The sequence below is a fragment of the Rhipicephalus sanguineus genome, chromosome 10 (assembly GCF_013339695.2).
Source record: "Rhipicephalus sanguineus isolate Rsan-2018 chromosome 10, BIME_Rsan_1.4, whole genome shotgun sequence".
NCBI lineage: Eukaryota > Metazoa > Arthropoda > Arachnida > Ixodida > Ixodidae > Rhipicephalus > Rhipicephalus sanguineus.
Genome location: NC_051185.1, coordinates 82,768,237 through 82,792,694, shown reverse-complemented (window position 1 = coordinate 82,792,694; position 24,458 = coordinate 82,768,237). Strand labels below are relative to the sequence as shown.

The 24,458-nt window shown below is 45.8% G+C and overlaps 1 protein-coding gene across 1 annotated transcript in view; it reads right to left on the bottom strand.

The window, feature by feature from the left end:
- Positions 1-20,346, bottom strand: part of LOC119372171 (zinc finger protein 808-like) — a 28,917-nt gene extending 8,571 nt beyond the window's left edge. The window contains exons 1-2 of the mRNA XM_049420129.1: positions 20,301-20,346; positions 19,015-19,214 (exon numbers count right to left, since the gene is read on the bottom strand). Of these exons, the coding sequence (XP_049276086.1) occupies positions 19,015-19,214; positions 20,301-20,346 (246 nt within the window). The remainder of the gene's footprint in view (positions 1-19,014; positions 19,215-20,300) is intronic.
- Between the last annotated feature and the right edge of the window lie 4,112 nt (positions 20,347-24,458).

Below are 24,458 nucleotides of genomic sequence, written 5' to 3'. Positions count from 1 at the left end.
TTCGTCAGTATCTGCCTAAACTTCAATCTCACAAAGCTGGTGTTGGTGTCAACCCGCGTGACAAATAAGTCAGCGAACATACTAGACTTGATATTAACAACACATCCTGAAAGTTCATATTCGCTTACATATCTACGCGAAATCGACGATCATAAGTTTATACACTCAGTCTTCAACTTCAGCCACTTGCCCAGCCAGCTTCAGCAGAAGACTATCAGTCTGTATGATAAAAGGAACTACGCGGCAATCAACAACGAACTTCAAGGCTTTTTACCAGACTTTGAAGCTCGTCTTTCAAACAGATCGGTCGAAGACAACTGGACAATTTTCAAAAATAAAATAGGGGAGTCAGCAAGGAAGTTCATACCCACAACTTCATTTCGCACATCTTCCCAGAAACCATGGTTCACAAAAACGTTGAAAAGACTAGAAAATAAGAGAAAACGATTATTGGGGGCTGCCAAGTTAAAACGCGGTGCTCGCAATTGGGATAAATACTGTGCGGCTGAAAAAGCATATTTGCTCGCCTTACGCAGTGCGAAGCACTCGTTTTTTCACACACACCTACCCAAGATTTTTACTAATAACCCCAGGAAATTTTGGAAAATAATTAATCCGCAGGAAACGCGCAGCAGTACACTGAAAAATGAAGTGGGCGACGATATGGGTAATGTTGAAAGCGCTGAGCTATTCAATGGTGCTTTTTCATCTGTGTTTACCCACGAAACCCCTATGCCATTCTCCGTGTTACCGAATTGTGTCCTGTCTTCTATGTCGCGTATAAAATTTGTCCCAGAGGGTATAATGTCTGTCATTTAAAAATTGAAACTGTCTTTTCTTCGGCAGGTGTGGACAGAATTCATTCTAAAATTCTTAAAGACAGTAAATTAATTTCTTCAGTAATTCTGTCGCTGATATTCTCACAGTCACTTCACACCGGCCACTTACCAGCCGACTGGAAAATGGGGAAGGTCACTCCGGTCTTCAAATCAGGTAACAAAGACAGCTCTCTAAACTATCGCCCCATTTCTTTAACAAGCGTACCCTGTAAAATCATGGAACACGTCATCTATTCCCAAATCATTAATTTTCTTGACGGCAATAACTTAATTAAGATAGATTTACCAGCGCAAAAAGACGAAACACTTAATTAGGAACACACGCACAAAGCGCTGACACACACTGCACTGCCGAGACCTCGGCTGCTCCGCGCATTTCGAGGGTTGCACTGTCTTAGCCAGGCATGGCGAGCCACTTGTTAGAGGAAGCCGATTTTGGAGGCAGCTGAAATTCAAAGGCTGGGTGACAGATGTGTCAGCAGGCCCTCCATTTCCCTCTAAAACAAGGAAGTAAGCTACCTACGGCGCATGTCTTTTCAATAGTTTTTTACCCCGTGCTTTACACATTTCTTATATTTCATTTTAGTTTTTAACGTTTTAGATCTTTTTTATCTTTCTTGTGTGACTGCTTTGGCTTCCCTGGCTTTAACGTGTTTGCCGATTGGTTTTAGGATCAATTACACTTTTCACTTCTTTCATATCGGGGGCGTACTTTGTGGTGTAACAATTTTCGACTGCGCAGATACCTTCGGTTGATTGTCTTTTTCGGCAAGCAATTGTCACGTGATTTTCATCGCTTCTTTTCCTCATGTTATCTTTCTGTTGCTTGCCTAGAAAAAGGCCCTGCGTTCGAAGTAATAAATCAGTTGTCAGTCAGCGCTGTATGTGTGTCTGTTCCTTCATAAGTGTTTCGTCTTTTTGCGCTGGTAAATCTATCTTAATCATGAACTAACTCGCCCAAGCAGCAGTTTTGGCAATAACTTCTTCCACCCCGCACAGCATGGGTTTCGTAAGGGTTACTCTTGCGAAACCCAATTAGCGCTATTTGTTCAGAACTTGCATGCCAATTTTGACACTAATCCGCAGACGGACCCAATATTTTTTAGATTTTCTCGAAAGCGTTCGACACGGTGCCTCACAAGCGGCTGTTAACGAAACTTAGATCTTTAAATATACATCTTGACATAGTAAATTGGATTGAGGAATTTCTAACTGACCGCTCGCAGTTTGTCTCCATCGATGAAGTATACTCTAGTCCCGTTCCAGGAGCGTCAGGTGTCCGCCAAGGCTCCGTTCTCGGGCCCCTTCTCTTCCTGATTTACATAAATGACCTAGCTTCGCATGTCTCCTCCTGTATCCGTTTGTTCGCCGAGGACTGCGTAATATATCGCCCAAGCACCGACCCCACCGATCAAACCCCTGTCCAAGATGAGCTAAACCACGTGAAAGAATGGCTTATGAAACTTAATCCCAGCAAATGCAAGACCGTTTCATTTTACCGCCGCCACAAACCCTTTCTACCTTATGTAATTGCTAGCGTTACCCTCGAGCACGTGCAGTCACACAAGTATCTCGGTGTCACCATATGTAATGACCTGAACTGGCGCGCGCATATTACTAACATGATAGCATCTGCGAAGAAATCACTGTGTTTCCTGAAGCGTGACCTCCGGCACGCACCAAAAAAGGTCAAGCTACAGGCCTACAAGTCCCTTATGCGGCCCAAATTGGAATACGCATCTGCAGTCTGGAGCCCACACCAAGCCTATCTAATCGACTCACTCGAGGCAGTTCAAAGCCGTGCCATCAGGTTCATTGATTATTCGTACTCATACAATGCCAGTGTATCATCTCTCAAAAAAGAATCTGCTCTTTCAAGCCTTGACATCCGCCGACGCATTTCTAGTCTCTGCCTTTTTCATAAGCACACTTAGACAATTACAGACACAGTCTTATTACTCACCAGCACAGGCAAAAGCATGGTACGATATAAAAGATATGGATGCTGTTTGCAAGGCATGCAAGAAAGAAGTATGCACGCTTGAACATATGCCATGGGAGTGTGGGTCGCTTGGCCCTGGCATTTCCCGGGAACGGTTTACAGGGATGATAAAGTCTCACGACCATATTTCCGAAGTCCTGGCTGTCCAGTACGCCCATGACAGGGCTGGGAGGCTTGACCTCCCAGTCCCGACGTGGGATTAGCCAGGCAGGTGGCAACACCCTGTACAGGACGTATAAATAAAGTTATTTCCATAAGTTTTTTCACAGCACGCTTCGTCATCCTTACATCGTTCCACCGGCCCGCATATCTCACCGCACTAGTCATTCACTTCAAGCTGCCCGGCCACTGATTAGGGCGACCACCTTTTCTATGTCCTTCTTTGTACGGACTGCAAAAGACTGGAATGACCTTCCCCATGACGTCGTGACCACAGCATGGCCATGATCATTTTTTGATCAATTGCGCACCCATTTTTCAAGTCTTGTGGCAATAAACATCTTATATGTTAGCCCGCCCCTTATGTAATCCCCCTCGAGGGGTCTTTAAGGAAAATAAAGTTATGTTATGTTAAAGGTCTTTAATTACTGGATCAGAGTGTTGAAAATAAAGTAGTGGGGCATGGGCTCGGGGAGAGGCGCGAGAGACAAAAAGGCGGGAAGAGAACGAAGGGGTTTTGGAGCTAGCCCTTGCACAGTAAAGACGTCTATGACTACGGGTCCTCGTTATTTATAAGAGCATGACCAAAGCTGGTGCTGCTTAACCAACCTTAATCCTAATGACATACATAGGTGTCTGGTCAATTCGACTTTGGTTTGTTCGAACTTCTACTTACGACTTTTTAACGTGATAGAGCTCGTTTCGCAGAAATTCCGGTGTCAGCGCCGGCATAGGTGTCGGCATCGTTGGGTGTAAGCAAAAAATCATCATGTTGTCCTTGACCGAAAAATTGAGAAAGATGCAAATAAAATTAGTAATAAAAAACTGGAACCCAGGCCGTCTGCGTGGCAAGCAGGTGTTCTCAGCTCAAACGTCAGGTCAAACGTCCTGCAAGTATTTTTTTTTTTGGAAATGCAATGCGACGTTTCCCGAGGAGGTACCATTAACCTTCATAAAGGGCATCTCACGTCCTCCATCGGGACAACTGCCCGCACTTAATCGGGGAATCTATCGAATGTACAGTCACTATTAGCTGCCCGCCAATCACTCTGCATCAGGTGTTCTGAATAATTGTGTGAGCTCCGCACCAGCAGTCGCATTAAGCGCGGACGCTATTCGGCCCGGCAAAACTGCGACTTGGACAAACTGGTAGTTCTCCGTCTTAAACTCTCTTTAGATAGAAAGTGGAAATGGTTCAGAGTACAAGCTACCATTTGGACAGTGCTAAGTCGCCTCATTGAAGCCCTACACACAGGGGCATCAGGATGACCCTTTCATGCATTTTTATGAGCATTTTCAGGAATATATGAATGAATATGAATGAACTGAAATGTTGTCCTTGTATTGGAAACAAATGCGATAAATATGGGACTACTAAATGCCTTTATTACCTTCAACTAGTCCCGATGAAGAACTATAGAAAACTGACTTCTTGACGACGTTTTGAGCCTTCTGAACGGAGTGCATAGGCGTACGCGCGGGGGGGGGGGGGGGGGGGGGAGGGGGCGCAAAGCTTGCCTTACACTCTGACTTAATAGCGGGGGGGCTGCGATGAACCTTTGTCCACCCCCCCCCCCCCCGCGTAACGGGAACCCTGCGAACACCTATGCTGAGTGCCATTTCGGCAGCAGAAGTTACCAAATAAAAAATAAAAGAAGACTGCACATATGCTCTTTTAGCTAACGATCAATCGTCTTGACTGCAGTGCATTTCTCACTGTAACACTGCTTTCAGAATTTCGCGATGGAATAAGTGTGTTGGAAATCTAGTAACGCCATACCGCATTAAAGGCGTTGATTCATAAGACCAGAAGCTATGGACATTGTTTCACTGAGCTATGCAAACACTAGTTGGTATATTCTATGTGCCCGTAGTGCACAAGCACGAATGAGGGCAGCAAAGATGCCCGTAAACTGACTGATATGTTCAAAGAGCCAGCCACGAACATATGGAAACGAATGCCTAACCTATGCAAGCGATGGTCAACACACGAGTCGCGCTTGATGACGGCACAATATGAGATCGCTCCTCTACGTTAGATTTATTGCACTGGTTGCCAAAGCATTCCGCTGCACCCAAGCATAAAGAGGCGTCCCAAAGAAGTTGAACAACCTATGGAAGTTTCAGGCGTTACAGACGAGCTTGAAGTCGTTGCTGCTTCTTTGAATTTGAAGGCGCCGGTGTTGCATTGTCGTGATGCCTTACAGATGTCTGTTCGTGTTTGTCTAGGTACGTAAGTACTCTCGTGCTTTCCTCCAGTTTGAAAAACATCGTTGGCGTGGTGTTGACAGCTCGAAAAGCTGTAGTTGAGGCAAGCACAGTTGTTGAAGAGATACTGAGATATGAGGATGCTTCGTTCCTGTCAGTAGCAGAAGGTGGCACTGCGGATAACATCAACTGGAAAACTTGTCCACGATGAACAAAGGATGTGGACTGCTCCGTCGGCTATCGCCTTCAGTGCTTCCTGGCCGTTGTCAAACTTTGAAGGGCAGTCTTTCGTCACTTCTTCGAGGCACACGCTGTAGTTGCGGGCCATCCTCTGAATAAAGTGCCCATCACATTGCATGCAAGTACACATCGCTTAGTCGCACTGGAACTACCGCCAGAGGTAAAGAGGCCATAAGGTAATTACAACATAAGGAGAACGGAATAGAGCAACTTGCATACAATATCACATCAAACACAGTAACTTATGAACAGAGATAATGAGCGAGATCTTCGCAGAACTCGTGAAACTCAGATGATATGAAGCCAACAACGAAAAATATTGAAAAATAGACATTGCACCGGAAAAATATTACAAAAAAAGTATGTGAGTTTATAAGCAGAATAAGAACTCAGGAACGTGGTTTATGCTTTAACAAAGAATAAGCAGCAAGTAAAGATACAAACAATTTAGGAAGTATATTTTTAATGTATTCTAAACGCAAGTAGAGATGTAGATTGTCCAATGACTTAGCCGAAGATCGCGTTCCTCACTCTCTTTCACACGGTCACAATGTGCGTACTATCAGCACAGAAGCTGGTAATGAGAACAAAGCAACAACTTTTTTCTTTCTCGTTACAGTGCAGACGTGCAGCACGAGCGTGTTAGCGTCGCTTTACGACCTCGACAAGTGAACGTGGCAGTGATGGCATCGCTCGCGCTGACCACGCTCGCAGGTTGAACGCGCTCTCCTGTAATTGCCACGAATTTGAATTGAATTGATTCTTTATTTTCATGTTTGGTACAACATGAAGGATGGCGGGAGTAAAAGCTGCACCAAAACAGCTTGACTAGCTCCCGCTATCTAAAATAAATGAGTCGGAAGCAGTGGCATACAAATAAGATAACAAAAGCATACTATACAGATATATGGTAATGTAAATTAACGTAATTACATAATCTAAACGTAAACAGGATACAGCAGTTCCTATGAAGAGAGACAAAACATAAGAAGCTTGAAAAGGCTATGTATACATGTATTACAAAAATGCATAAGAGGTCAAACTGATACAAAAGGGTAAATTACATCATGATACAACATATAAGAACAATGATGCAATATTCTTCGTGTTCATGTTTTCTATATATACATCACTGCTGCATAAATATTTCAATATTCTGGGAATAACATTGCGTACCATTTGGTCACCATACTTTGTGCGTGATCGTGGTATTAACCAGAGGTTACGCTTACGGGTATCATATTCATTCTCCGAAGGTTGTAGGTTGGCTAAGTCAGATAGTAGAGTTTCTTGCTTCAGCTCTTTTTTTATAGTCCTACAAATTTTGTAAATGTGAAGATTTTGAAAACTGATTAGTTTATGTTTTTGTTGCATGTATATAACTGATTGATAAGGTTCTTTCTTAGTGATCATTTTCAGGAATCTATTGTGAAGTCTAGTGAGCTTCTCAATGTCTGTTTGTGTTGTGTCACCCCCACTATAAAACAATAGTTAACACAGGACATAAACAAAGAATGATAAATAATAAGTATTGTTTTTAACGAAAGTAGACAACCAGAAGCGCCGCTGTAACCACTGACAACGCGACGAGCATTTTTCGCCATGCGATCTTGTGATAGACTGCCCGTCCACTCGTGGAGTTTCACTCTGCGAGAACTCGGTTTCTTCTAGGAGGCCGGCTTTCACCTAAGAAGGACCGTGTAAGGTTACAAAAACTCGCACGGTTCCTCACGCATTTGCCGAAGACGACACGAAGGCGAAAGCGAACTATTTTTCTTCTTTTTCCTCTTAGTCTACTGTTTTGATTACCCGCCACGATGGTCTAGTGGTTATGGTGCTCGACTGCTGACCCACAGGTCGCCGGATCGAATCGCGGCCGCGGCGGCCGCATCTTCGGTGAACGCGAAAATGCTGGAGGCCCGTGCACTTAGATTTATGTGCACGTTAAAGAACCCCAGCTGGTCGAAACTTCCGGAGCCCTCCACTACGGCGTCTCTCATAATCATATCGTGGTTCTGGGACATTAAACCCCAACAATTATTTATATTACTGTTTTGATTACCCTTCCCTTCACACCCGGAATCTTTGTCCGCCTTACTCATGTGGTGTTGCGCTACCCGCGGGATCGGCCCTACTTTACTAAGCGGTGATGTCACGTGCATGTCATTAGATGAAATAAAATTTCAGCAATTTGATGAATGGACACAAGTTTCAGCATTTTGTATCCTCATGATGACACCTTATAGTGACATCATTGATGACGTCATGCAGCGGTGAGGTCATGTGACTTTTGGCACGACGATGGACGCAGTGTCACCCACTTGAGCCTGATGTGACTTTTGGCCGACGTTTACTACTACGCTCTTCTTGCATCATTCGTGTTGACTCCGCCGCCGGTAAGGTTTCGTGAAGTACCGTCAGGTGTCACCAAATCCCGCAAAGCCTCTTGACTCACGAAACATACAAGAGTTTCTCCCTAATAAAAGCCGACGATTCAGGGCACTGTGTACTCCGATATGGGAGAGCGATAATATGTTCCTTAAAAGAAGACGTGTGTTGCACAGTTTCAGCCGCAACACAGTGACAAGCGCAGCCGCTGAAGCTTTGAAGAGCGGCAGCAGCAGCCATAGCAACTTCTAGCCGACATCCTGCATGGAGCCGGTAAGGCCACTGTTAAATAGAAAGATATTACTGATTACTGTCTAAAAATGATCAATCATGTAAGCTGTCAGCTATCCTAATGTAGTATAAGCAACGCAGCTATTATTTTGTATTGAGTGATGAATATGATGGAAACCTGAATCAAGGATAATTGCTGTTCCTTCAATCCTAGCGAGCCGGCCGTCGCACGAAAACTGCTGTGAAGTAAAACTATAGTCGGTTACAGCATAAGAATAGATTCAAGCTCCGTCACAGACGTCACTGCCCCACCCAGCGAGAGTAAGCATAAATGCCAATTGCTTATTATTGGGATAGCAATTATATGGACACTTTCGGCGGATTTTTGCCGTCGCCGTCACGGTCATGCCCCGGATATGTATATGTATGTATATATGCATAAATGCCACAAATAAAAATAATTCAAAAGGAAAACTTCCGAAGCGCACCACCCTGGATTCGAACCTGCGACCCCTCGCTCGCAGCGCGCTTTCTTAGATAATTAGACATTCGGGAACGTCACACAAACGTGGAGAACAGGATTGTGTTAAAAGACACAACAAACATGTAAGCACACATCTACCGTCAACCACTGCATGAACAACATTACGATTTAAAATTTCCTCATAGTATAAGCAGGGGTTCGACCCTAGCCAACCATGAAGGAACACATTCTTTTGTTTTTTTCTACCTCGATAAACCAGGTCATGCTTTCTTGAAAATACTGTCTTGCTGGTCTCTATCCGGGTCACAGTAAATCCAGCGAAGCACCGTCTTTATTTTCTTTTCTTGAGGTCGCGTGCTCTCCGGTTTTGTTCGCCGCCCAAAGAAGGGTGCTACTGAGTCTTGGGACAACGCGAGCGCAAGAATCTGAGAGTGGCTTGCGTTCTGCGCTTGCGTCCTGGCGGCTCGCAAATTTCTTGGGTCCCTGATTCTGAAACACTGGAGTGTTTCTCCGGAGCTGGGATGTGCACCTTAGACATACATGGTACGGTCGGCCGTGCACGCGCGCTTATCTCTTGAGGGGGAGTTTTGTACGTCTTGTGCTATCACCGCAAAATTTGCATTGAAGCTATAGACCACACGAAGGTCACTTCGCTCGCTGCAGCGGCCGCGTTTGCGAAAGGAGTGAGCTGCTACCTATAAGAGCCAAAGTAGGGGCTACTTGAGGTAACAACTGTGACAGTTCGCGCTCGTCCTGTGCATACCTGTGCGTTCTTTTCGTTCCAATTTCTTGCTATCGCATTCATTGCTTCGCCCTTGAGGCGAAACTGTGATCTTTTTTACGTAGTACATCCCGCGTACATCGGGTAGGCGACTTTCCCATGCAGGCACATGTTTTTGGCGCTAGTTGTCATACAAAAACTTCAACTTCCTGAGAAACTTTAGATAAGATTCCGAATTCACTGCTCAGAAAGGCGTAACAATTTAACCAGGGACGACGAACTTTTCATTCATAATATGCGTACTATTTACATTAGCAGCGAAAAAGTACTTATTGTTAGAACTGAGACCACCTAGCACGATTCTCTTGCACAAATGAATGACAGGCTTGCCGGAGTACTTGGGGCGGAGCTTATTTACTCTTAGATTGTAACCGACTGTAGTTTGTAGGATTTCACAGGCGAAACCTAGATATGAGGCAGGCCGTAGTGAAAAACGCCGGATTGATTTTGAACACTTCAAAGTGCACTTAGGTCTAACTATCGGGTGTTTCGCAATTCGCCTCCATAGAGTACGGCCGATGTGACCGGCAGTGGAATCCGCGTACTCGAACTCAACAGCGCAACAACCTACCCCTTAACAGATTTTCGTACATAGTTTCGCACTAAAGCATTTCGCCAACCTTATATTTCATATCTTAACGCAACGATGTAGCGTTTGTTTCGATGAGTTAACGAACCAGGTTCGTTAGTACTCCGTCATTTATAGTGTGGATACTTGTGTGAGCAGTGTGAGGTAAAGCGACTTGGGGAAATATTACCTTAATGATAATGACTGCACTGAGGGAAACCAGTATTAACTCTCTGCGGGGAATAATTAAACTCAGCGGAAAACTCAGGCAGCCTACTTGCAGACAGCCAAATATAGATACCTGCACACGTGATCGGACCAACTTGCCCTTCCCTGTGTCAACACGAATGACCAGTTCACCTTTTCGAGAACTATTCACATGAGGGAGAAATCGGCGGGGGACACGGGAGGATTGCGGATCACGTGACTACGTCGTCATGGATTAGTGAGTAGGCGCGACCCCCCACGACTCCTCGGAGGAGACGGGGACCTTTTCCCCGACAGGACAACGATGCCCCAGCGGTGGGGGATATGGCGGAATTTCGGGGTCTTGTTTGGCCACATTGTTGCACTTGCTCCTGCAGAGAGCGGCAGTGGGTGTCCAGTCGGCAGCATGCATGGTTGTCTGCAGCTCGTCGTCAGCAGCTCGTCAAACGGGTGGTGCAAGCCACCAGAGTAGTCTAGTAACACTGGTCTCCCCCTCCGTTCAGCCTCGTCCGTGTGAGTGGGGGACATTTGTGGAGACTTCTCCTCGCGAGCTGACGTCACTAGGCTCCGCCTTTAACCCCCGATTATTTGCCCCCGTCTGAATACCCCTTTATCCCCTTCAGCCACCGTGTGTACAATTGTGCACATCAAACCGAAGGCGCGTCACGCACCGCGTGTTTCTTTAAAGGGCTTGAAACGCAGTGTGCACGTTGTAGCAGGCTTCTTGAGTGCAGAAGTAGTGGTCATTTAACCTCACTTTGCTGCGTATTGCTGTAGAAGATCACTTTGCTGGAATACTATCATGTTCGACGATCCTTCGACGTGTCGCGTTCCAGGACCAACATCAAGAGTGTGTTAAGGACACCTTAATCGAGCGGGTGTTAAGCGGGTGTTAAGGACACCTTAATCGAAATGAAGAAGAAATAGACATGGGCAGGGTACGTAGCGCGTTGGCAAGGTAACCGTTGTTCATTAAGAGTAACCGACTGGATTCCAAGAGAAGGCAAACGCGCGAGGGGGAGAAAGAAAGTTAAGGTGGGCAGATGAGATTAAGAAGTTTGCGCGTATAACATGGCAACAGCAAGCATAGGACCGGGTTGATTGGCGGAACACTGGGAGAGGCCTTTGCCCTGCAGCGGGTGCAGTCAGAGGCTGATGATGATGATGATAGTCGGTTACAGCCTAAGAATAAACACGTGTCAAGAGCGTATGTGCTTGCGCATACGCTCTTGACACGAGTTAGCACGAGTAGACGCCGCACTGTAATAGTATGTCTCTTTTCGATTGTTCTTTTTGTCGTCTAGTTCTCCCCCCTTTCCTTTCTGCTCGCTACACCTATATATTTGGTGTTACCACCCATTAAAATCTCAGTCGAAAGTAGCACTTGTCCTGTGTTCTTTGTGGTATTACGTGTCTTTTCGCGCTTGCAGAAGTTATGAGTAAACGCGAGCTCCGCCCCCGGCCGTCGCTGTCCCACCCAGAAAGAATTCGCATAGATGCGATATCCAATCGTGTTTGCTCATTCGGTGACGTCGAACACATTTCGCGTATTTCAGGCGGGAGATTTTTCCATACGCATCCACGTGCACGTCGATGGTGTTCGGTCGAAAACTTCACCGGCCTGCGTGATTTCAGGAAAATTCTGGTCACCCGAACGTAACATTTTAAGTAGGGAGCGCGACCTTTTATTTTTCACTTCCGCAGCGTTTACATTAGCAGCGAAAAACTACTTACTGTTAGTACGGAACCCACCGAGCACGACTGTCTTGCACTCATGATTGGCAGGCGCACCGCTGTTCTGGGGGCGGAGCCTATATTTATTCTTACAGTCGGATACAACTTAAAAAGTCCAGAGAGGCTCCGCCCAGACGACCGAAGCGCAGCAGCCAATCCTCTTTGCGATTGAAGAAATAGTGCCGGTCATGCACTCGGCAATGTTCTCCGAAGGCGGGGCCACCAGCCATCCGGCTCATGACGTCAGTCTGGAGTGCGAGTCTATTGGTACAGGCTTGTGTGCCTCCGTCTTTGTGGAGAAAATGCCGCGGACTTCTATAGTTGTATACGCGACTATAGGTTGTAACCGACTGTAGATATTGAGAGGAAAATAATCCGGACGAAATTCGTTAAGTTTCACTAATTCGGAAATTAATTTCTCGGAGAGGAATTGTTCCCTGTAAATAATCAAATTTTTTACGAATTAACTCGTTATGTAACGCTAGGAATCTCCCGAACCGGAACACTTCCTATTCCGCACCGACGTCGCGATATGGGGGACAATAATGTATAGTAGTAGTAGTAGCAGAAGTAGTAGTAGTAGTAGTAGTAGTAGTAGTAGTAGTAGTAGTAGTAGTAGTAGTAGTAGTAGTAGTAGTAGTAGTAGTAGTAGTAGTAGTAGTAGACTTTTATTCAGCACAATTCATAGGCCGAGCATTTCGACCACCTGCACGTTCAGTCGACGCTGTTCTTCCCCTTCGGCGCCGATCCAGTCGAGCCAGGTGGTGATGGAAAGGGAAGGGGGAGGGTAAGAGCTGGATTGCTGAGCAGTTGGGCAGTAGAAAAGGCAGTGTGACAGGTCTGCATATGTAGGTGGGGAATTGGGACAGCAGGTGTCCGATCTATATTTATAAAGAAAAAGGCGAGAGGGGGTGATCAGGCAATTCATTTGGATGTGCCTTAGAATTCGAGCCTCTAGCAGAGTGAGCGATGGATGAGGAGGAGGGTAAAGACGCGGGTCGAGTCGGAGCTGTAGGTATACCTCCTTGATAGTATGGCGCAAGCAGAACTTCCCATCGTTCTTCACGGAGCTCCCACTGTCTTCCGAAGGTGTGGGCCAGGGAATGAACGGTGCCCGGTGCAATATATATATATAAAATGTTCGCATTAGCAGTAGCGTGCAAATCGACTGTTTCAGAACTCGTGCAAACTCGTGTGCTTGAATTTTGTTGTACGCGTGTTTCCTGTCAGCGCAACGACACCACTGTACTGACATTGTGCAAGCAATTGCGCATACGTCCGGGTGTCACGTCATTATGAACGCGCACAAAACTCTCACCTGACGTCAAAACAAAAACATGAAAATATGAAATTCTGCTGCATGGTGATGACACACACTTCAGTGCTTAGAAAAAAAAGTTGAACGAGTTAGTGTGCTACGAATTTTTACTCTAGGAAGAGGGAATGTCCCAGACGTAGGTTCTGATGAAAGTTAAAACACAACGCCAGCGGTATATCAATCATTTCTTTAAAAAATATGACGAACGTCTCAGAGTGCAATGTGCCATGCTATGGAATATATTGTGATTATGCACAAAGTTTTTTCAACCAAATGTCAATAAGTTGCATCCGTATAGCTTATACGAAAGCTAGGAACAAGGTTGCTCATATGGGAATGATGCACTCAACACTACAGAGCAAAATTGAAAAGAAATTTCTACTGAGAGGTAACAAGGAATAACGCTCATAGGCCAACATTCAAGATGCCTAGAACACTTTGGAGTTCCATTCCGGCCCGACGTTACACAGAGCTAAACATACCGAAATGTTGGAGGCTGCATCTTAAACAACTAAATACTAAGTTTACTGATGTTATTTATACAAAGGATTGCGTACCTTTACTAGAGAGCGTACTTGAGAAGGCTCGGTGTCGTCCAACGTAGATGTGCTTCGCTGAAGATGTCGGGGATACAAAAGCTGCTGCCTCCTCCGCAGGGGAATGCACAGCGTCTGGAAACGGAACCAGCGCCAGCTCCGGTTTGAGGGAAGGCGCGGGACGCGTCCGCGTTTTCCGCGCAGTGAGGGCATCGACGCGCCACACCCTGGACGCTGGCGCGCATACCGCTGGCGGCGCTACCGTTCTCCGCAGCAAACGGCGCAGGTACGGCGAGGCTGGTGCTGCGATACAGAAGGCGCGTCATCTTAACGCGCGCTCTTTATGTTTATGAAATCGCGCTGTCCACGATCGTGGCCTCCGCGATTAGCTCCCCCAGGCGCGCTGCCGGAGCTGATCGCGGAGGCCACGCCTCGACTTACAGTACGAGCACAGACAACGTTTCGTTGTGCTGGCTGGTCTTCAAAGCTTTCATTACGGCCTGGTTGTCACAAATCATATAGAATACTGATGATCAGCGTGGCTCTTCAGCATACTTCGTTTAAAGATAACGTGGCCCCCAGTGTGCGCCGAAACCTTCTCAGGTCCTGCTTCTGCAGTATTTACCTGATTATACAATAACCATAAACGCATGATCGATACACGAGGTCCTACTTAAGGGTTGTTAATAACGCAATTATAGCCGCAATTGAGCCGCTACCGCTTCACCAAATTTGTTGCAATGACGTACACAGCCGTATCTGGTCAATTTGGCTTTGGTTAGTTCCAAATATTGCCTTTTTTAGCAGCGAAGCTGTCTTAGTCTACTATGTGCCGTCGTCGTCATTGTAATGGTGGTAGTAGTAGTAGTACTAGTAGTGGTTGTAGTACTAGTACTACTACTAGTAGTAGTAGTAGTAGTAGTAGTAGTAGTAGTAGTAGTAGTAGTAGTAGTAGTAGTAGTAGTAGTTATAGTCGTCACGCACTTCACGTGAGTAGAGGGGGAGTGAACAAAAAAATAACTAAAACGAAATGATGTTGATGTACGAAATGATGATGATGCCATATGATCATGATGAAGGTCGAATGATAATGACGACGATGCTCGAAATGATGGTGACGTTGCTCATTGATGATGGTGATGTTCGAAATGATGATGATGATTACACTACCTGCTTTTTTGTGCAGCCGCGATAGGAATACGCGATTTGGGCGAGGGGGCGGGTGCAATGGGCCACGGCCGCTCTGGAACGCTACCGCAGCGTTCCAGCGTGGCCATGAATGAGCATACATTGCCGCGCGGGAGCCTCATGGTTGAACCTGAAGAACAAAGAAACAACGAAGAAATCCTGCGTGCAAACTTCGCCCAAACTTAGAAGCGAGATGCAATGCCTGAAGAAAGGGCACCCAACAATTGTCGCGGCGTTGAAGTGGCTAGAATTTTATCAAATAGAGTGCGACGTTCCCCGACGAGGTACCATCTATCTCTGTGAAGGCCGTCACACGTCTTCCATCGTTACGGTGGCCACCATGCCATCGTGACAAGTGCCGGCCCTTGAGTGAACAATCGAATGCGCAGCCACTATTAGCTCGCCGACAATCACTCCGCATAAGCTGCACTGGATGACTGCGTGAGCTCGGCACCTGCGCCTGCATTGAGACTGTACGCTATTTTGACCAACATAACTGCGGCTTGGGAAAACTTGGTAACGCTCCATCTTATAAGTGACCTTTAGGTAGAAAATAGATAAGGTTGAGATCACTAGCTGCTATACCAACTGGACGTGGCTCAGTTGTCCCATTAAACCTCAATAACCGCAGAGGGTAATGAACGCACTCAATACATTTTATAACGAATAGAATAAGCGACACAAGAGCTTGTGGTGCGCGTCGCTCTTTGAAGCGGTACTAGTATTTCCAGTTCTCTGTTTCTCCCGTCTTGAAGTGCTAGATCATGGGGTTTACTTAAGCTTGTACATTGCTCGCTGACTTTCAGCGCTGACCATGTCCTTTAGCTTGGTTACGCAACAGCGGGTTACCTTTGCATGGTCGCGTTTGTAAAGCGGCTAAAAGCACGACTACAGGCCGTGGAAACAAAGAAGAGTATTTGCCCTATTATTTGTTTATGTATTAATTTTCATATTATTTAGCTAGTTAGCCAGGCACATCGTTAGTTAGTTCATACATTCATTCATTCATTCATTCATTCATTCATTCATTCATTCATTCATTCATTCTCTTTATTTTCCAGAATAAAACGAAAGTTATTAACGCGATACCCAGAGCAACCGGTGTCGCGGAAGTTTCGGTGTCGGCGCAGGTGTCGTTGGTTGTGATTGACCAAGGTAGATGCAAAAATAAACAATAACAAAAAAAGATGGCTGATCCCTCTGTCATAGGTGTCGGTTTAACACGAAAGTGAAACGAGTCGTCACAGGAAGTAGTCCTTATTGTGTAGTGATATATGAGAGTTTGTACAATGTGTACTCTTGTTTGACATATATAGCACCGCTTGATGTGGACGCACTCACCTTGACACTTAGTGGCACATCTCCATACCGACGCCTAATGCCCATGATCATGATTTAACCCTTGCGGTAGCTCAAGTTCTTAACATATACGTGGACACCGCATATGGTGAATCCCACGCAAAGATAGCATCAACAAGCACGTAACAAACAGTGATACTCATAAGCGTGCGCAGGGTTCCCCTTCAGGGGGGGGGGGCGAAGGTTCGTCGCAGCGCCCCCCTCCCTATTATGTCAATGTATGCGGCTGCCTTTGCGCCCCTCTTCCCGCCCCCCCTACAATGTATAGGGCTGACTTTGCGCCCCCCCCTTCTCGCCCCCTTGCCCCCCCCCCCCCTGCGCACGCCTATGGTGATACTCGATATGCACTCCTTCAAAGCCTCGTGAAACGCGAAGAGAAACGCTACGCGCGTCGTTTCTTCCCTCAAGCCTGGCCGTTAATTCTCACAGGTCGAGCGGGGAACGCGGTGCGACAGCCAGACGAGCGTCGGAGAGCTATTTTTCGGTATGGATGGATGCTATGAGTGAAGTTCCGGCTAAAGCCATCACTTCCCGGTGTGTTAAAGCGTTGACTAAATTACACTTTTTTTTTTTGGAAACGCGCCGAATGGGATGGCCGTAGCAACGGCGCGTCTTTTTTTTTTCTTTCGAGCCTGGTGGCACATATGTCACCGCCCTGTTATAAAGAGGAAGCTCATAGAATTCATGTAACCGTGCAATAGCACTGTGAAAGATAAAAGGCGCGTTCATGTAGCCTCCGTTATGTGTTTGGCGGTAGCTCAGTGCGCTAAGCGCGCGCCGGCCATCGTCGCGGACCTAGATGTCATGAGTTCGACTCCTGGCAACGGAACTTTTTCTGATAGTTTTTTTTCTTTGCCATCTGATGGCGTTCATTTTGCTGACGTATTTCCGTGACGGAAATACGTCATGAAAGTCTGGCTGGACCCCGGCATAAAACACTTTCGTGTTAAAGAAACACTCAGTTCGAGTGGAAATCGAACTCAGGCCCTACAGCTTGACACTACGGTGTTTTACCAACAGCCAAACCACTGCATCAAAACTCTTCAGAAAAAAAAAAACACACGTTAGGCAGGCTCGGTAGGTACCTCGGGATGCCGTACATTTGGTACGTCAATTCTAGTTCACGTAGTTTTCTGTAGCATGCAGAGGATTTTACAACGCATCGTTGACGCGCGGTCACGGAGATGAAATATAAGCTTTCGCACCGCGGCAATAAATGAAGTGGCGAGCATTTTGCACTTCCCAAGATGTTGGGCAAGTGTTTGGGCCTGGTAAACATTTCAGTGCAGCTCATTTTGTGTGCTCCGGTGAAGCGGCACGGGCCGTGCGTATCTGCCTCCATGCTAGCAGACGGGTGGACCCTCATGCGGCAGCCATCTGGAATCGCGCAACGTGCCACCTATAGTTCGTGGGCATTGCGAATACAAACATTATGTTACGACAACGCCAAATGAGGTTCCGCTGCTGGCTATCCGCTTTTGTACGAATGCAGTAAACATTACATATGTACACCTACGACTCCGAAAGCTATAGTCAAGCGTTGCTCGAATACGCCTACCACCGCTACTTATGATATGCACATCATCGCGACGTGACATGCACATGGTGGCGATAACGCCGACGTCTCTTCTCTAAGGAAAGTGCCTACATTACGACAGACCATGAGCAACGTTTTACACGTCAGTGTACTCGGCGCGTCTGGTAAGACCGCGATATGGGCACAAGTACCCAATTTACACAAAGACGTCGATCCACCTCGTAGCACTTGGCTCAAAGAGGAAAAAAAACCCAGCATACGACTCACCGACTGCGTCGCATGAAATTGATTCCCACAATGCGTGGGACCTGCTGAACTACGGGGATTTTATAATGTTCCGTTTCATTTAAATAGAATTGGTGGGGGGTGCATTTCTGTCAAAAAGAGTTAGGCCTATAGCCTTTGGAATTATTATACGGACAAAAGGTCTTACACACAACGTATCTCAAGTTTCAAACAACGCGTGTGCTTCGCCAGCAAAGCTTATCCCGCAAGCAGAGCGTCATCGCAGCAAGCGCGTCGCGATTCCTAAAGAAGCCCTTCTAACACTTCGCCCAACGCACACAAAAAGGGAAGAAAGAAAATAAGACACAGAAAAGCGCTTGCTCCGTCGGTCAGTTAAACGAAAATCGGTCGCTGAGCAATCAATCACCGCATCTTTGTTGTGTGCGACCGTATTCTACTGAAATGTCGTTTCCACAGTCTGTTATGCCTGTTATCGTACCTTGGTATAGCAGCATGTTCACAGAAACACCAGCCACAGCTTGGTTTCACTACACTTGCTCCTTTATTAAAGATAAGTGGGCGGACGAAATGATATCGAAGTGCCCATTACCTACAGAAAAAATAATTCTTTCCAGCAACGTATACCTACTTTTGGCGCCAGAAATATTCTCTGAAACGGAAATATCAACGAAATAAGGCGTAGCTATGACGATTGTTGAACTGTCCGTCGGCAGGATTGGTAACAAAACAAACGTGTAACAAGGGACAAAGCATACGCTAGTGACATTTTATTAGAGCGCTGGATTGTATCGGTTTAATGGCGCCTGTCATAGCGATTGGATCACTAATCCAAAGCAAGTTTGAGTGGGCCTTCAGTCGGCACCACAGCGTTTCCACTTGGAGCCCAGCCCGTGATGTCTGGTGTGGTGGGCGGCCAGCAGACGTCCGTTGAGGAACTTCATGGGGCACAGGCCGCATGGCAGAGGGCGCACCCCCGTGTGCTCGCGCAGGTGCCACTCCAGGTCGTGCTTCTTCGGGAACAACGTGTCGCACGACTCGCAGCGGTAGGAGATCTTGAAGTCGTCCTCCACGGTCTGGGCCGGCTTCTCGTTCTTGACGCCTGTAGCCTTTTTGCTGACGTGTGACTGGCTCTCGCTAGCAGCCGGCTGTGGCTTTGGCTTCTTTTCCTTCTCGAGGTACTGCCGTTCACCTGCAGCGTGTCGTTTCATAAGAAGGATGTTTTAAGGAGCTGTAAAAGATGGCTCCCTGGCAATTACTTACTAGGAAACAGCGAGAAGTTCTTTTCCACCTAAGCCTGTTTTATATTATAGTGCGTTTATTGTACTTACAAAGGATAATATGCTAAGTGGTACCATGGCTTTGACGGTATTTATTCAATTCGATGTCCATCTAATACAAACTGAGGACGCCTACGTTACATGGAAATCTTTCGCACTTTATAACTGTTCAAACAGTTTTAACTGCTTTGCTCTTAAAATGATTTGGCTGCATGAGATCACAAAGGAAATAAGGCTCATTTATACACAGATAGAGATTATTAATCGGTCGTGGAAGCGAGGAGCAGTACTAGTCTTACATATATTATCCGACGATTGCATCCTGGGAAGAGTGGCTCAATGAAATGAAATTTCAACAAACTCTATGAAACCTCCCCTAATTTGCACGAAACTTGCACATCCACGAAAAAGAATGTACCCAGTCCTTATAGCCACTCGTCGTCTCTTACATACGATGTGTTCCGTGGACTTAGACTAACTGGAAATTCAATGTCTCTTCAATCCAAACACCGCAATTTTCGTCCAGACACCCGATTGCGTGTTGTACAAATAACCGACGTATTTCGCTACGAGGAAAGGAAATATGCCCCCAAATAAAGAGAATTCGCTCTATAAAAAAACCAATCTCAAGAATGCAGCAATGCAAGGCCTTGGGACTACAATACCAAATTTTTGCAATTCCAACATACTAAGTTTTCGTTTCTTGTGAACAAGGGGGTCTATACGTCTTAGTATATTAGGGTATTGAGCCAGTACATGGGTATAGGGTATATTGCTTCCCCAGCAGACATATCTACCTCGAACACTCTGCTACACTATCTAAATGCGGCTGCGGGTGGCGTCTTGCACACGCCTGAAGGTCAAGCGGTAAAATTGGAACTTCGTCCAATCTCACGGATATGATGCTAAGGAACCAAAATGTGTGCAGTGGGGGGGGGGGGGGGGGGAGTTGTCAGTTGTCTATCGTGGATTTCTGCTAAAGCATATCCTGGGCTTACAAGCAGCAGCAGCGAACTTAGCACAGCCCAGACTTACAGGCGACATAGTGCGGTTACGTCCCGCTTACTTTTCAACGGGTCCACCCAACTAAAAGGACAGTATATAACTAGTAGAAGTTCAGGGGAGGATGGAAGCTTGAAAAGATGAAAGTTTTTTAAGCCCAGGCTGTCGCTGGAGCCAACGTTTCGTAAGCCTAACAAGGTGTGGGTTCGAGCTAGTTGGTACTCCATGATGAACACTTCTTGTGCAAAATTTTCTCAGACAACGGACGAGACTCGTCCGATGTCTCGTCCGTTGTCTGAGAAAATTTTGCGCAAGAAGTGTTGATTTCGCAAGCCGTCTTGACTTCTTCAAGACTGCAACTGCCTACCTTAGTGCGTGTATGTGCATGTGTCGAACCCCCTCCTCTAACCCAAACAAGGAGGAGGAGAGGGCAAGTGAGAACGTGGCGTGGGTGAGAAAGACGGTCCGGCGTGCGGAAGCAAGCGAGCAAACAAAAGAGGAAGCAGAGAGTAAAGAAAAAAGGGAAGGGAGGAATGGGGGGTTCGCGTCAAAAGTGTAGAACTGGAGATGGGTATTTTGCTTAATCACGGTTGTGAAACTTAAGCACCAAGTGATAATGATAATTCAACGGTGATCAGAGCTGTTAGAAATTCCAAAAAGAAATGCTTAAATCTGACAGGTTTTCGTTGTGTATCTACCATATCGGATATTTTCAAGAGCCACCTTGGCGAGCTTTATACCCATTGGCTGGAGAGTATTAAACTCGTGAATAAGGTACGACTCGTTACGTTTTCTGCCTCTCGGGGACCGGAAGTTTGGCTAAAGTATGTAACATATGATCATCGAAGCTGTGACCTGCCACATAAGCATGCTGTGTCATCTGCTTTCCATAATTTCTTCGCCATGTCCTCGATGGCCATTTAATCGAATATTAACAGGCTGTCCTGTTTCGCCAATGTACTGTTTGCGACAACAACATTCAGCATGTAGATAACGTTTGAAATAGTGCAGGTAAAACTAGAGTTTGCTTATTTTATCACTTCCGTGAATCATTTCCATGAAGAATTTGTAGGTCTATTCAGTATACAGTGAGTAGACCCAAAAGGCGTGCTTGAAGGTGTTCATTCATCATTGAAGTTTCGCTAAGTAGACGCTAGGTGGGCCAGGGAAACAGAAGACACGACGTTCAGCACAAAACACCCTGTGTTCTGTTTCCTTGGCCCGCGTAGTGTCTACACACTGCGCAACTTCAGAGATGATGACAATATATATGTGACGATAACTTGCTTAGCACATGCTAACGAAACCACGTTGTCACACTCACTGTTCCATGACCACCAGCTCTGCCACCTGTGCTCCTTGATGCCCTTCCTTGCGAAATGCACGACCTTTCGCAGCTCAACTTCTCTCGCCTCTTGGCTTGCCCTCGGGTGTACCGTGGAGGTCAACGACGATACTTGGATGGCTTCTCTCTTTACCACAGGAGCCATCTGGGCACCGAAGAGAAACATCTTGCTTCGCTAAAGGTTATAGTCGAGAAACACTACGTTTTTGTGTGATACCGATGAAACGCACTTATTATTATTATTTTTTTTTTTGGCAGTGCATTGACTCACGTAATTGCCATTTCGCTAGAACTAAAGGCGAAAGAAACACGCCTGACTGGGATTCCAGCACATAGTTTGACTGGAACTACAGTCAGTTGTAAAGTAATAACGAAATTACAATGTAAAGGTGCAGCAACTCGCACGCAGTAGCACATCACACAGAATAATTTAGGAACAGAGATAATGAACTAGATCATATAGCATGCAAAGCTAAGAAGAGGGCATCAAGACACTTACGATACATACACAGAAACAGTGATTACGCAGGAGAAATATTACGAGTAAATATATGGCCCTTTTAAGCAGAAAAAGATGTGGAAATGTCCTATATGCTATAACAAAGAGTAAACATCAAGTAACGATACAAACAATTTAGGAAGTACATTTCTCATCCAAGCACATTTTTCATCGCCTTCTGAACGCAAGCTCACTGGCTTCGCTGGAGATTCCGTTCCTACACTCACCTGCTTTCCCGCTGTCATAAAATATTGTACTATAGGCGCGGAAACATGGAATTAGAACAAAGATACAACTTTTTATTTCTCGATATAATGCAGACGTGCAGCATTAGCGTGATATCATCGCTTGCTGATAACTCTGATGGGTGGGAGAACGCGTGCAGAGAGAGAGAGAGAGAGAGAGAGAAAGAAAACGAAACAAAAAATTCTGTCGAATGAAATTTCTTGACGAGGCGGGATTCGAACCGACGTACCAACGATCCGAAGGCGAGCATCGTAACCACTCGGCTATCCACATACGCTAGCAGAGCGTAACATAGCCTTTTATAGTATAGTATAGCAAGCGGGTTCGAAAGGGACGTGAGGATGATGAGGTGAGGGTGAGGAGGAACGGAAGGAGTGTAGAGAGTAAAGCAAGTCATAGAAAGAAAGAGGCATACAGAGAGAAAGAATAGGAAGAAAGGCAGAAAGAGAAAGAGAGAGAAAGAAATAGAGAGAGAGGTGGATAGAAAGGAAGAGGAAGCGAGAAATAGAGAGAGAAAGAAGAAATCAAAGAAAAACACAAAGAGAAAGAAAGAAATAAGGAGAGAGGTTGCGAGAAAGAGAGAGAGGTAGAGAGACAGAAAGAAAGGAAATAAAGACAAGCAAAGATGTAAAGAGGGACAAAGATACAGAAGGAGATAGATAAAGGAAGAATTAGAAAAGAAAATAGACAAAAAGGAGATAGAAAAAAAGAGAAAGAGAAAGAAAGTATAAAATAAACAGAAACAAAAACGGCCGCCCAGTTTCGCCGTTCCTTCAGGCTTGCCACCACTAGCGCGAAGCTCTCTTAATTTTTTTTCTCCTTAGTCTGCTGTAGTATTCAGCCCCCAAATTCCTGAAGCCCTCTCCACCTTTCTCAAGTGGTGTTGCACTGATTCCGGGATCAGCCCACCATTGGCCAAGCGGCGATGTCACGTGTGCGCCATCAGGTGACGTCACAAATCTGCCAATATACAATCTGCAAATCTACCAAAGAAAGAAAGGAAGAATGAAAGAAAGAAAGAAACAAAGGAAGAAAGAGGTACATAAAGAAGGAAGAAAAGAAAGAGAGAAAGAAAAAAGGAATAAAAGAAAGAACGAAAGGAAGACTGAAAGAAGGAAAAAAGTAGTAGATCAGGCACGCACACGTCAAGCTTCGCTTGCCCAATGCGCTTGCCCCGATTTCGTAGGTAGGGCAGGCGCTCCTGAGCAATAAGAAGCTGCACTTTTCTAGAGCTGCTGTCCGTAAAGATAAAGATGCGTATAGGGCTGTATAGGACAGATGAAATGTAGAGGGGCCATATCGTTCTATTTACTGTCTTTCTACGGGTTATTAGATATTATGAGCAAAATAACCCAGGGGAAATTGCTTACGTTTGTGTGAATAAGAAAGTATTACCTCGCGAAGGAGTTGGTCCCTTATAAATAACATATTTTTGCGAAGTAACTGTACACGTAATAGGTTACTTACGAAACGTTATTATCACCTGCACGTAGAACAGTTTATATCAGTTACCACCGTCGCAAATGGAGGGAATGAACGAATAAAACATTCGCATTAGCATTTGCTTGCGGAGAAACCTTGTGATAACGCCTCTCCATGAATGTTTGCGGTACGCACGTTTACCGCAAGCACAGCGACACAATTGTACTGATATTATGCAGCACAATATGCACATGTCGGGGTGTCGCATCATAATGAACGCGCACAACGCTGCGCATGCAGTCGGCAAAAAAAGAACAAAAAGAACAAAACATCAATTCTTGGAACATGGAATGACACACAGTTGGGTGTTCAGAATAAAAGTTGAACAAGTTAGGGCACTATGAATTGTCTACAACGAAGAAGGTACGCCCCAGGCGAAGGCCCCGATAGCTAATGCACGACCAAATGCCAATAAATTGCATCAATGTAGCTTACACAAAAGCTAGACGCAAGGTTGCTCAAATGCCAATGATGCACTCCACAACTCAGGGCAAGCACCGAATCTAGAGGTAAGAAGGAATAGCACTCGTAGGCCAACATTCAAGATACCCAGAAGTCTTTGGAGTTCCATGCCGGTCCGAA